At 45.4% G+C, this 14,721-nt stretch overlaps 1 protein-coding gene across 7 annotated transcripts in view; it reads right to left on the reverse strand.

Annotated features, from left to right (window-relative positions):
- Positions 1-14,721, reverse strand: part of pard3ab (par-3 family cell polarity regulator alpha, b) — an 81,315-nt gene that overhangs the window by 32,389 nt on the left and 34,205 nt on the right. For all 7 annotated transcript variants that reach the window (XR_015867427.1, XR_015867428.1, XM_088429119.1 and 4 more), the window contains 6 exons: positions 8,080-8,174; positions 6,557-6,640; positions 4,870-4,995; positions 3,610-3,992; positions 1,102-1,241; positions 863-991 (listed from right to left, as the gene is read on the reverse strand). Coding sequence is in view for 5 of the 7 variants with exons in the window: in XM_088429119.1 (XP_088285245.1) it covers positions 863-991; positions 1,102-1,241; positions 3,610-3,992; positions 4,870-4,995; positions 6,557-6,640; positions 8,080-8,174 (957 nt within the window). In the remaining 2 variants the exon portion in view is untranslated. The remainder of the gene's footprint in view (positions 1-862; positions 992-1,101; positions 1,242-3,609; positions 3,993-4,869; positions 4,996-6,556; positions 6,641-8,079; positions 8,175-14,721) is intronic.

Consider the following 14,721-nt stretch of genomic DNA (forward strand, 5'->3'; position numbering starts at 1 on the left):
CGCTGTCATTGAAAGACAACTGAGATGTCTCCAATAAGCTGCTTGATTGACACTCCTTTGGCCTCCGCTGGGAACGGCGTGCGCGTGCGTATGGGGTACGATGCGACTTAACGAGCTTTGACGGCGAGAGAGACTAGAGTTTCCACACAGACGGACGGACGCATAGACGGCCCTCCTCAATCTTGCGCGTGATTACGATCGCACTTATTAAGACAACTTTTGATGGCGGCAGATGTGCGGGACATCACGTCTCATTTGCCGCACGGGGCAATTAGCGCCAACATCTGGACGCTTTCAAAATTATTACCAGTCCACTTGATACCTTCCTCAGATATGTTCCTGACGAGAGAAGAAATCACATTTTTTTTTAATATTTGAATTTCCCTTTAGAAGCGGTTTTCTTACTTTTTCCCAGCATTAAACACAAACGCGTCTGAACCTCGGTTTTCCCGAAAACCGTAATTCCCCAAAATATAAGACGTACGTATATATAAGACGTACGTATTTACGTAATTATCGTAACTGGACGGACGTCAGTTGGTTGTGAGTGGTCAGTGCCCTTTGCAGCTAATAGCTGAGGTTGTTACGGCATTATTTTCAATAAAAGAAGCGAGCAGAACCAACCAATATTCGAGTCCATCCTTGTTTAACCACAGGAATATTAGGAAAACTTAAAGGATGGTGTCAAAGTTATGAAGTCTCCAGCTGCTTCAGTTAAGAATGCACCGGCAGGTATTCCATTTGACTGGTTTATTAATTTCGGCGATGACTCTGCTAATACTTGTAAAAGTAGCCCCGATCGCTGAAATTCAACGAATCGTTGGATGAAAGGGTTAGAAAGAGACGAAATAGCAGAGCAAACCGCTTCTTGGGGGAGGAAGGTTTCTTCTTGGCGAAGGACCAACAAGCTCACGGTGCCCCCCATGGGTGTGGCCCTGAGGATGGACACCACCTCTTCTTGGCTGCGACCGTTCAGGTCGAAGTTGTTTACCTGAGCACAAGTCGTACCCGTCAACACTCACATTTGCGCTTTGTTATTTGTCAGTCTCGCAATTGGGCTTTGTCGTAGCTGCGGCATTTCCGCCGGCACGCTGTCCTCACCTCGAGTAATCGGTCGCCGGCCTTCAGGCGTCCATCTTGAATGGCGGCTCCCCGCGGTAGGATGTTCTTGACATATATGGGTGCCGAGCCTCCGATGGGGACGTCGCGCGATGTGATGCTGAAGCCCAAACCTTCCGGCCCTGCGGGGGCCAGCGAGCGCAGGAAGTCTATTGATAGCCCGCCGTTTTGAGACTAAACAAAACCCAGAGGGACTATTTACATCATCGAGACAATCGTGGCAATCATAACGTGCTCGCTACCAGTTTTACGGCGGTTGGAGACCTCTGCTTTAAAAGACCCATGGAAATGGGTGAGATGAGTCCAAAATGGCCGCTTCAAACCTTAACGGAAGGCTTCCTGTTATCTTTTCGAGACGAGAGACTTGTTCATGATGAGCGTGTCTAGCAAATTTCACGGCCTGAGTGGCTCAATTTTCCAAAGTCAAACTAAAATACCCTATGGCCTAAACAATGACAAAAACTCAAATGTTTCATAACATTTTTATATCTGTCACAAAATGACAGACTTCCTGTTTGTTTTACAGCACGGGACGTCTTTGTTGGTCCACTGATGATAAACGCAACAAACAGATTTCATGTAGCAGAGTTAAAAAGAGGCTTCGGGTGTTTTTTTTTCTACCCCTATAGTCCTCCTTGAATGTTTTGAAGGAAAGCTATGAATCAACATCCTATTACCAGGACGGTTAGAGAGAGGAAATGATGACTAAGCCTCCATCCTGTCCAGACTATTCTCGTATTTGGAAATAAATTGTGGGAAGGGACTAAGTGGATGTTAATTACGGAGGGGTCGGCCAAAGGCTGACCCTTCTTGAGACTATAAAAAAAAAAGACTATTGTTAATAATTCCTGGTAAGAATCAAACAACAGGACCAGAATCACTCACATACTTAATTTCCAAAGCACAGAATATAACATGGACTGCCGTAGTCATCAGTCATCAAGAGGAGAAAATATGGCACATCAGTGACATTATGAAGAACTGGATGTCCCTTCAAAATTTAAGAAAGATGAGAAAACATGCCAGGGAAGCTGCCAAGAGGCCAACAGGAACAGCCAATGAGATGCAGGAATTTCAAGCAAGTACATCCTGTTAAGTACATGTGACAACAATCCTGGTTTTTCCTCACATATCTGCACGATGTGGCAAGAAGGACGCTTTATTTGACAAAAACAAACAAAAAACATATCTGTAATCTCTAAATGTACGTGGGAAGGTGTGGCATCGTCTGACTTTCTTGGCCAGAATTCAACACGGCTCATCACAGATTTTTTGATAGAAATAAAAAAAAAAAAAACCTTACATAAACGCCTACATTTCCTAACTTTATTACAAGGGGCAGGTGTGCGCCGTCTCCCATTTAACATAAGCTTGAATGTGATGGCTTTTGATCAAAGCCACATTCCTACTTTTAAGAGCGTGCGCACAGATCACAATAATGGTGGAAAAGCGTACGACCCTTTTTTTATAATGCAAACAAACTAGCAACAACAAAACTGGAAAACAAGTGGCGCGTATAGACTTCCTAAATCCATCGCCGCGACTTGACTTTGATACTCGCAAGAATCAAAGGTGTAAACAATGCTGGTGTTTAATGTGCGGCGGGATTAAGTGGAAGCTAAACAAGACGAGGCCAACGGTCTCCAAGGCGCGTGTCGCTAATCTCCCAGCAAACGTCTGCCACGGCGACAAAGAGCCAAAGGACACGAAGAGGAGATTTCAGGATGAAGACCGAACAACAAGAAGCAGCTGTTTTTGTTTTTGTCACGGATGAGAGAAGTGGGAGAAAGGTTTGAGGAGGTTTCAGTCCCAGCTTTGCCGCGGCGCAGGCGGCTGCTAAGCAACAAGCTCTCCGCCTGCACCCCAGACTGACGCTTTGGCAGAGGTGCGTACGTGCCACCTGTGCCAAGACGTCTGTCAAAGGAAACGCCAAATTTCCACGAAAAATGGTGTCCTCAAGCCCACCTGTTGCCTTTGGTGATATGTGGACTGCAATATTTTTTGGACTATTAGGCACACCTTCAATCAATGGCCTATTATAAAACTTTTTTCATATATAAGGCACACCGCGTTATAAGGTGCATGGAATAGAAGCTACTTCAGTGGCCGGCCAACATGCATCCACTAGATGGAGCTGCATTAGCTAGGGTCAAGGATACTATATACCGTAATTTCCCCACTATAATGTGCATTGGATTATAAGGCGCACCTTCAATGAATGGTCTATTCTAAAACTCTTCCTATATAAGTTGCACCACATTATAAGGCGCATAGAATAGAAGCTACAGTAGCGGCTGGAGTTGCACTAGCTAGAGCGAGCGTGTGTAAACCGCATTTTCCACAATGTAATGCGCACCAGATAAAAAGGCGCACCTGTCAATGAAAGACCTCCTTTAAAACTGTTTTTATATATAGGGCGCGCAGCATTACGAGCCTATGCAGGAGTTAGCATGCTAGCAGCTAGCTGTTTTTTTTTTTTAAACGCCATACCTTTCTGGAGCTGAATGTCGAGTCTCCTCCCAACCTTCTTGTTGTAGACGGGCGTGGGTGTGGACGTCAGCGCCCTCTGCGGTGAGTGAAGCTGTCCGGTGGGAGGTTTGGCGGCCGAGAAGGCCGGCGGGTGAGGAGCGGGCAGGCCGCCGTCCGTCTGATCCGAATGCGCGCGAGAGTGCGCCTGCTTGTGGGAGCCGTGTCGGGAGATCCTGTGAGCTGCCGAATCGGCGGACGCGGAGTCGGCACTGAAGCGGCCCGACGAGTACGCCGCGTTCCTCTCGGCCTGGGACAGATGCTCGTAGTGGGCCTTCACTGAAGACGGCACCACGTGGAACTTGATGACGGGAGACCGCATGGCTTGGCGGAACATATTTTGGGCTCTGGGCGGAAGGAACATTAAGAGTCAAATCACTCAAATGTTTCATCGAAACTTTTGTGTTGACACTCCAAGACCACCGAGTGGCGCTAGCGGCCAGTTTATGACATTTGCAAACTTTTCATAGACTTTGATGATTGGCTTAGCCTGGATCCCCACAATGCAGAAGACTTCAAAAGTCATAATACTCTAATTTGGACATAATAAATATTCCAATTCAATTTCATGAATACATAAATATACATCACAATTACTTGACTTACTATGACTATTTTTTGGTGTGTAATGCCTTACAGGACCGCGTTACAGCAAAAAGGAATGTATTACAGTAATAACATGACCTTTGTAATGCATCACTCCCAACACTGGTTGTTAGTACCTCTCGCTTTCACTCGAGCGCAGCGAACATTGACTTCCTCAAAAAGCGGCTCCGCATATTGACGAGGATTCTCGGATTATGGCTTGAGCGCTGCTAGCGGAACCGTACGCAAATCCCGTGTTTTGAGCTGCGGAAATTCTATAACGTTATTAGCGATGCAGTGTCTGTGTTCGGTATATGCTCTGAATTATAGCTGCGTGTATTCAAAACGACAAACAAACACACGCAACCTTATCATCCGTTCCCCCGACATGCGGTCATGGAAGGAGGCAGGTAGATGGGGGAATGATCAAAAGGAAGAGTTGGTCTGGTTTTTTGCACGCTTTTTCAAAAGGCATCCGGGCTGAAAGGATTGCGGGGATCAAATCGGCGGAAACGGTTTATTTAGCGCGGGGGTGTCAAACATACGGCCCGCGGGCGGGTTCCGGCCTAGGGACGCGTCGAAGCCGGCCCGACGAAGGAAAGCCATTGAAAAAGCGAGAGCCCCGGCTAGAGGTCTTACTGTTCAAAGCGGATGTTGCGCAGGTCCCCGTTATTGATTCTGACGATGCAGTCGTTTTCCTGGAAGAGGGACTGCTGCTGGGCCTTGCCGCCTCGCTCCAGACGCTTGACCAACAAGCCCAGAGTCCTGAAAAGGTCCAACGCAAGGGATAGCGTGATTGGCTTGAAAGGGAGACAACAATATCTACTGATTGGTAGAAACGCAGTATAAATTATTGCTTGTATTTAGGACTCATATATAAAATGAGAATTGCTTAAGTGCCTGAAACTAAAAAAAGATGACATTTCTTATGTTATTGCAATTATACTTCACGTGACAAAAACAAAGCCTTTTCCCTGGGGTCAACCGACCCCCCAGCATCCCCTTGCGGCCCCCCGGGGGGCCCCGCCCCACTATTTGAGAAGAACTGCCTTAGACGGCGTTATTGTGAAACTTGCCTTCGTTGTAGTCGAAATAAAACGGAGGGGAGAGCATGAGACGAGCGAAAGACATTGGTGCTCTCTCCCTCTTTCGCAAAAGATGGTTTTTGACTCAACGTCTTGCCGTCTCTCTGATCTCTCATTATCGATGACTCTCACAAGGAAGATGAGCTTGATCCTGTTTCGCTCTAGTTTTGACACGCTAACATAGAAACTACCACAATTCGGCCCCAAAGTTAAATGTGCGTCCTATACACAGGTGCGTCTTCTATTTGGGGAATTAGGCTAAGTAGATTGTACGGTTTAACACTCTGCCCCGGCTTCTAATTCAATAGGAATGAGAATATGATTACGGCCAGGAGTTCAAGGGGGCGGAAGAGTTCAGAAACATTGGCGCTGATTGGATTTGAGTGGGAACACAATGTGATTTGCTGGGAGAAGGGCTTCTACTTCGCTTGATGAAAGCCTAATCTTGGAATAACGCCGGCCCACACATTTTCCCAATAAAGGCAAACCCTTTACAAGCGTGCTTTTAGCGTGATTGAGTCAGCCCGCGAAGAACGCGATAGCATCTCCGCTAGATCCAAGTTTGCAGTCACGGATCTTGTTTCGGCTCCTCAGCGTTCTCTTTGGGAATATTCAAAGCAGATGTGAAATTCTCGGTAGCGCCTCCCCGGCTGGCTTTGTTCCAGCTGTGCTCGGCGCGTCCTTTGAATCCCGCGGAGCAGACGTGACGGGAGGCCCGCCGAAATATGACGGTCACCTGCAGGCGTCAAAGCGCTATGATGGATGGCCGCAACGCGGCGAATGGCTTCAGGATGTAGGCGGGTCTTTACGCGCAACATAGCCATGTGTGGCCCCAAGTTTGTTTTTTTCCTAGAATTACAAAAATACCGTGATTCCCCAAATAAGACGCACCCGAGTGTAAGCGCAAGCGGAAGTTAAGAGAACACCGCAAGCTGTGGAATGGCTGTAAACGGGCAAACTAGCATGTTGTTCAGTTGACGTCGTCACTGCCCCATGAACCGGAAGTATCACGTGATTAAATCAGCCTGTGGTACAGCTCGGAATGAATTGAAATTAGATCAAGCACTCAAAAACACCTGAAGAGGGAGGCAAAAGACAAACGTTAGCCAAGCCTTACAGTTCATGGCAAGTTCATTATTTCGGGTGCGGCCCGTGCTGCCCGGTACCAGTTGATCGGTTAAAAATGACTTCTGAACACTCTGAGAAGAAGCTAAATCCTGCCTGAACACGATTATTTTTACCTTCGGTCCCTCCCACTGAAAGGCACCACATGGATTCCCAGCGGTCCGCCATCGTTTGTCACCTCCACCACTTTGATTAGGTCTCTGCGATCAGGCGAGGATGGAGTTGCGGGTGAGGAAAAGCGTGGGAGTGAGACGGGAAGGGTGACACCATGGAGAATGAAAGAAAAGGAAGGAAATGTGATGAAGGTACACGAGAATTATTAGAAAAAAAAAACTGGACAAAAAATTGATTAAAACATCGAAAGTAAAGTGGTGTTGAAAACTCAAACAAAAGTCAAGCCTGATGCAGACAGTGAAGCAAAACAAGTGTGTGACAATAATGATGTGCAGCGGAGTCCTTGGAAGACATCCAAGGTCTTCTTTTTCAAATGAATTCTGGACCGAGTTCAACGCGTTTAGCATTTGCTGGGCTTCTGCCAGTGCAAGTGTTAATTACAAAAGACCAATTTTGAAATGAGCGATTTCGGCAGCAAATCAACCCTCCGGCCGCCTGGTAGTGGTGTGATGAACATTAGAACGGGGCAGAACGAGTCGTACGGCGAGCTAAGGATCGCGGTTCGAATCCTGGCTTTGACTATCCGCTGGCAAAGATAAACATATCAATTAGATATGTCTCTTTCTTCTCTTTTTAGTCTCTGAGTCTCAATACTTTTCTTTTCCTGTAGGTGTCCCAATACTTTTGACAAGATTCTCATCACTTTCCTTTCACTACATTTTTTTCCACTCCCTTTGCGTCCCATTACTTGTGTTTAAAAACGATTGACTTCCTGTGGGTGTCACGCCCTGAAAGTGTCCCAATGCTTTTGTCCAAAAACATTTGGGACTTCCTCTTGGTGGCCCAATACTTTCGTCCCCACAATGTACATTTTTCCCTCCCTTTCAGTGCATTTTTCCCATTTATATTGCCTAGCAGGCCAAACACTTTTCCAAGCACGTTTTGTTGGCTTTTCAACCGCCGGTAGGCGATGGCTTCGTCTATCCGCACTATAACGTCCGCATAAAGCTGCCAAAAAGATGAAAAACAAGTGCTGGCATTTTCGGCCGAGTTCCAGCAAACATCATGCGGCCGGCCGCCTCGCTGCTTTGAAACAATAACGGTGATTAGTTTTGGGGGGGTTGAGCGGGCGCCTTGTTGACAAGCAGGAGGCGTCGGAAGAGTAATAATAACCGCGTACCTGCATATCAAAGTGGAAGGAAAGAGGACCATAACCAGACACGCTAGCTAATAACACCGGCGGCGGAGTGTGTGGGAGCTTTCCGTGGCGCTTTGCTCCCACTCAAGAGTGACAGGCTTGAAAATGACTTTTGCTATATTGCGTCACTTTCCGAGAGTTGTTTTGCTATTGTGTTCCGAATGGGGTACCGTAATTCCTCAAATATGAGACGGATTTTCTCCCTCGAAATGAAGGCCAAAAATAAGGCTGCGTCCTACAAACGGTACATTTTATTTGAAGGTATGGTATATTTCTTCATTTTGGTAGAGTGTCCTTGGAAGAGGTCAAAATAAGTCAGAGACTCACTCGAGCGACCTGACGGCGGCGGCGTGCTCCAAGCACGAGTCGGCTCGGCCCAGCGGCTCAATCCGGCCATTTTTTTGCTCTCTTGCCTCGTCCTCCTGAAAGCGAAGAGACAAAAATGGGCTTTGGTTTAAGATAATTGCTTTCGACATCAACGGGTGGCTCCCAATATTTAAGATATTGTCATATGTCATATGCATATGCAAATTCTTATTCTGTTCACTGCCCAAAACAGACTTACACTGGACACAATAGAGAATTTTCGTCTCTTTATTTTTTTTGTTTCAAACACTGTAATGCGCTTGTTTTTTTTTTCAGTTTTAGACTAAGCTGTAACATATAAATAGAATAATGAAGAGCTGTTGAAAGTGGATTTCTATTGCTCTTTTTTTTTGTTAATGCTAAAAAGGATGCAGGTTTAGGTGGGGGTGGGGAGCTTGGCAAAATATAATCAAGAAGCACTGGCCTAGTGGAACATTCCACATTCCAAAGTGTTCGTAGCTAACCTGACGGCAGCAAGAGCAGCAAACAGGAGGAGGTCTTCAACACCGCTAAAAATTCATGGACTTCAATATTACATTGCCTCCCGCTCTGCGCCGCGTATTAATTTGAACACACGCGGACGTGCTGGCATGCGCACGCGTCCGCATATGAACACGCGCGCGCACCGACCGGTCAGCAGTCATTAAAAGCGGAGTGCTCCGACTGAGACCGTAGGCCTCATCAGTATGAAAATGAGTCTTGCGCTAGCACTGCGCCGTTGCCATGACACTTGGGGGGGGCCGCCCGCGGGAAGCCGCCGTTGTCGTTTCTTCTTAAAAGTCATCTCGCGCCTGTTCATACCGCTTCTGATTGGCATTCTGGCGCAGGGAGACCAGAATAGCCTCTCGGGGAGCGCGATAACCAGCTAAGTGGAAATTCTACGCAATCGGTTCCCGGAGGACGTCCGACCTTTCATCTTTGAAAGATTATGAATTTGAGGGGAAATTAATGAAGGTGTCAAATAAGTACCGCGGTAACTCTTCTTACCAGCGCGTCTCGTTACAAAAAATTTAGGCTACAAAACGCTTCGGCGTAAAAATATTGTCTCTAGGTAGGAATTTTTATCATTTATTAATAGGGCGGCTTGCTAGTTTTTGCATTGGTGTTTACAATGGTATTCCACTTTTCATCTTTACTCGTTTCATCCACACTTCCCGCCAACAATTTACACCGTACGACTAACAAACATCAAATTGACATTAGCTACAGTTAACATTGTACATGTTCACATAAAAACACATGCAAAACATACCACTTTGGGCGTTGTTAGCGCGTGACATCACACAGGAAGCACTTCGCATGAACCCAAACTAAACTTATATAAAGTTACATTCTCGAAATAATCCAAAAATAAATATTATTGCTCCTGTGTACTTGGAAATGAGTCCTGGACCACTGGAAATGTAAAATAAAAACTTACAAATTACAAATACAAATATTACAAATACAATACAAATACGCAAATGATTTCACTGACCCCTGGAATCAGGCCACACAAAACACACAGAGAAATAAACCAAAAGGAAAACTCCAAAAAGTGGCCTGACTTTTCACTGAGCGGTTTCAAGTCAAAGCCTTGAAGAACTGAAGATCTACTGAAGTCTGTTTCATCAAAGGACATTTTACTTATGAATGCAGAAGGCCCTCAGTGCGGTATTACCATTCATGAACATTTGAAAACAAAGAGAGAGCACCACGGGACAAAAACGAAGAAGGAAAATATGAATAAATAAAAATCCACTCCGTTTATCAGGCCGCGGGAGCGAGCGAGTGCTATCTCCTGGAAAGAGCAAACAAGACAAGCTTTGATGGCGGCACGCTCCCGACATTTCACCGCCGCTCTTTTCCTTTCGAAACGCGCCATCGGCGAGGATGCGGCGGCACGCTGACAGCGAGCTGGCGGGAAGATGAGGAACAATGCGAGGAAATTTGGCCGACGATGAAGAGGGAGATAGCGCACTTAGGCGCGATTGCAGTGATTTTACAACGACATATACTGCACGCCAAGTTGCGATAGATCCAAAGAACGACACTTCCACAAACCCCATTTTTGGTCAGCTGCTTAGCATCGTACAACAGATTTTGGCTCATAAACAGAGCTCAAAATATATCTAGCGTAATATAAGAAGCCACACAAAAATAAAGACCCAAAGTACGGATGCGTCCAGCGTTCCTCAAAGTGGGCTTCGCCGACCCGCAGGGGTCCGGAAAATAATTGGGTATTTTTCTGTTAAATTTAAAGAATCATTTCAATAAAGCAGTCGCTTGATGACGAGGCTATGAATTGACTTTTGTCTTTTGTATTGAAAAGGCTTCTCGGGCGTAAGTTTTCAATCGGTCGGGATCGGCAAACGCGCTCACGTCTTACTCCGCGGGCCCCCGGGGCCTCGGGTTTGCCGCCCGCGGCCCGCGTGCACGACGCGGCCGCGTTTGACCGAGCGCGGCAAAGACACCTCTCGGGGACGTGGGCTCCGGCCCGGCACGGGTGAATAATTCATGGCGGCGTTTGGAGGCGGGCAGGCATGAGGAGTATTTTCCATTTTTTTCCCACATAAGTCATTGTTTGTTTCCTGTGCGGAAAAGGGGAGGCGGTCAGGCGGGCGGGCGGGCTGGCGGGCGGGCGGCACTGTGGCCTCGAGGCTCATTAAAGATTAATAGCAGAATCCATTGAGGTCTGTCCTCCCTATCTTTCCCACTAAATAAAGTGCCTTGACTGTGTGTGTGTGTGTGTGTGTGTGTGTGTGTGTGTATGCGCATCTGAGAGTGATGCTGCACTTTAATGAAGTGCAGCCCAGGCACGGTTCCTGGCACTTTGACCGCACTGACACGTAGAAATGGATGTGGACGTATGCAGCAGCATGCCTCACTAGGAACTTTAAGGCACTGGTGCACGCACGAGCGCACACACACACGCACACACACACACACATCGAAGTAACTGGGTGGTTAGTTAGTTAGTTGGTTGGTTGGTTTGTCAGTCATTTGCCTGATTGGTTGGTGTCAAATCAATAATACAAGATTTTTTCCCCCAAAAAATGTAGGCCAAAGTATGGGTGCGCCCTTTAAACGATCATTTTAATTTTTTTTTTTTTTTTGGACATCATTCCCAGAAGATTGATCTGTGAGCCACATAGGCTGATTTTTCATATGCGCAGTTTTATATCGTCCGGATTCCTGTTTACAATAATTACCGTAACAGGCAGACTTAGCCTCAAGTGCCTGTTGCAGCGAACAGCAGTTTGTGTTAGCTGAGGTTGTCGTAGCATTATTTTCAAGAAAAGAAGAGAGCAGACCGAACCACCGTCCGAGTACGTCTTTGTTTAACTACAGGAATATTACTAAAATCAAAGTTATGTCTCCATGTGATTCAATTAAGAGTGCACCGGTTAAAGCGCAGGTGTCAAACTCCAGTCCTCGAGGGCCGGTATCCCGCATGTTTTCAAACCTTCGCTCTCAAACACGCCTGATTTAAATGATTAGGATCATTTTCAAGCTCCTGCAGAGCTTGCTAATAAGCTCATCGTTGGAGTCAGGTGTGCTCGGGAGAGAAAACAAGAAAACATGCGCGATACCGGCCCTCGAGGACTGGAATTTGACATGTGGGTTCGAGAAATATTGTTTTTTATATGTGCATTTTTACATTGGCCTTTCATATTTTTATATTGTTTAGCGTAAAAACAACTGCGATCTTATCTTTGACAGCATTCTTCTTGGGCTTAAAGGGTGAATCTGTCTTTCGTAGGTTTCGCACCAAAAGTATAAAAAGCCAAAGCGAGTGTGAGCTCTGGGCTTTTGATGAGCATCTTAGTTGAATTTTGAATGATTCGATTTCATTTGATGTGTCAATAACTAGAGCTATTTAAAACATTTGGAAGAAACTTCGACATTATGGGATGGTGCTGAAACGCGGTTATCATTTGTCACACGTGACTCGTAAATGTTTTCAATTACGTCCACGCGCACAAACGCAACACAAACACACACGCGCCAATTCCGAAGACATTAAGTAATGAGAGGCAGACGGGCTGACGTTCACGCTCAATAAGTCACACTGACACTTTGTCAAGCTGCCGTAGTGTTGACGATTCCAAAGAATATTTCACGTCTACTACGTGACGCCATTCATCATCCGTCCCCGCTTTTATATCCGGGCTGGAGCGTAAAGAGACGACTAGTTGATAACAGAGTGACATCATCTTCATCGACGATGTAATCCCATTAAAAGTTGCCTATTTTCATCACTCGCAAAGAATCATCATCAGCATCTCAGAAACAAAATGGAGTGGTACTGCTACTTACCGAATTAACTCCTTCCTGAAGTAATTTTGACACGTGAATCTTTCATAATAAAGCTGCTTTTTACATGTGAATGGCCTAATTTGTTCCAAGCCCCCCAAAATGCGCCTCAGCCTTTTATATTAAAATTATTAAATATAATAATCAGAGTATATCATGTAAAGAATAACAAAAAATGCTCCTGCACTATTTAAATTAATCATATGAATTGTCGCAGTTGACAATATGAATGCAGTTCATTTGTTTGCTAAGTTGACTCAAGTTTAGTTTGGGGTCATGCCGAGTGCTTCCTGTGTAATGTCATCGCTAAAGTTAATGACGTGAATACTGTATGTACAGTGTTAGCCGTAGCTAATGTCAATTTGATGTTTGTTAGTTCAACTGTGTAAATTAGTTAAATAGTGCAAGCCGGCATATTATTTTTTGCAGCAAGAGGCGTTCGTAAGTAGAGGTAATGAGGTCAAAATCCTTGAAATAAATGAGACTTTTACCACCATCAAATGAACAGTCATCAATGTATTCTTCCTTCCTTACTGATTCTACGTAGTATTTTATGTTGTAGTTATCCTATCTGTAATCAACATAAAGGGATCCATAAATGCTGTCAAATAATGTCAATCTGAAGAAAAATGTTGCCCTAACGTCTGCCGGCTCGATCCGCTCCCCTCGACATAGATCTACGTCCATATGGCCCACATACGGAAAGTGAAAGTTCCGCCTTTCCCTTCCCGCGCCACCTGCGTGGCATCTGACAAAATCTGAAGAGTGGAGCCGGGTCGGTCCGTGTTTTGGCCGACGTCGACGCTCGGCCCGAACCCCGGCGAGTGCGACAGACACGACAGCCCGCCGAGGGCCACACGAGGGGGACGTACTCGCGCATATGGTAGCGCCTCTGCTTCCAAGTTACCGTGGTAACGAGTCAACTCCAACTCAGTAAGCGAGGCGGATTTATGACACGTTTTCTCAGAATTATGTTTGATCGTTTTGCAAACTGCCCGTCTTGCGGGACCGCCAACTCCTGTTCTGGCTTCTAGCTAACAAGGAGGCTAACGTATCCGAACATTCGTAACTGAACCACACATATTATATCTCATACGCCGGCGGGCCATTTAATCTGGTCCGCGAAAGAATTTTGTGATGTAAAGTATAAAAATGGGAATTATTTTTTTTTAAACAAATGAAAAACTTCAAATGTTTTATGAATACGAGATTCCCCAAATATAAGACGCAAACTTAATTTGGGGGTAATTTCAATGTATAAGACGCATCAACACTGGCAACAATGTAACAACTACAACAAAACAAGATCAATCTCGTCTTCTTAAACTCATATCCGTAAGCTATAGCTTATTTCCCAGATACAGACACACCTGCGTATGAGAAGCACCATTATTTTGGGGGTATTTTCTATGTTACTGTGTATAAGACGCACCAACAAATTGGCAACAATGACAAAACTACAGCAAAACGGAAAAAAATCTCATCTTCCTAAACTTGATCTTTTCTTGTGTTCATATCTTTCAGTTAGATTCCATAATTCTCCAAATATAAGACACACTCCATTTTGGAGTCAAATTACAGTATTTTCTATGTTAGCGTATTCAGACGCATCAACACTTGGGCAACAATGTCAAAACGGGATCAATCTCACTCTTTTGCAAAAGATTGTTTTTGACTCAGAGTCTTGCCTTTTCTTGGGACACTTGTTATTGAGAACTGACTTAGTCATTCCTCAAAATCACAGTCACTGAATGAGACTTTTGGCATTGAGCCCAAATTGCACAAGACTCATTTTCCCCACACTTTCCCCATGCATTTGCATGTCTAGTAATAAAAGCCATTATGCGCAATTGGAGTTTTAAAACCTTTTTAAACACACCAATCTAAAAAGCACTCTTAAAAATCAAAACAGGTGGATTACGACTTTTTTTATTTTTAATGTGCACCATCTGCTGTAGAGTGGATCAGGTGTGTTTCAGGTCTAATTAGATTCAAATTACAGTTATTATGTATATATCTTGCACCCTAAGGTGTTGATGGTGGCCCTGAGGGGAAAATGAAGCGCGCTCCCACAAGACAAGCGAGTCTTTGATCTGCACCTCGCGTCTGTCAGCTAGGTCGAGACTCTCGCAGCTGGAAAGAGGCGAGTCTCCCGGCGCATCGTCACATCAAAACCACAAGATCAAACGTGCCGAACAGAGCGCGGGAGAGCGCCCGTTAATGGTTTGCCGAGGTGAAGAGTCTTGCCAAAATGTCTCAACGTTAGAGCGAAACTATTAGAAGCTTTAGAGCAGAGATCTCCAACTG

This window comes from Hippichthys cyanospilos, chromosome 12, assembly GCF_059441005.1.
Source record: "Hippichthys cyanospilos isolate Australia breed blue-spotted pipefish chromosome 12, RoL_Hcya_1.0, whole genome shotgun sequence".
In the NCBI taxonomy this organism is placed as follows: Eukaryota; Metazoa; Chordata; class Actinopteri; order Syngnathiformes; family Syngnathidae; genus Hippichthys; species Hippichthys cyanospilos.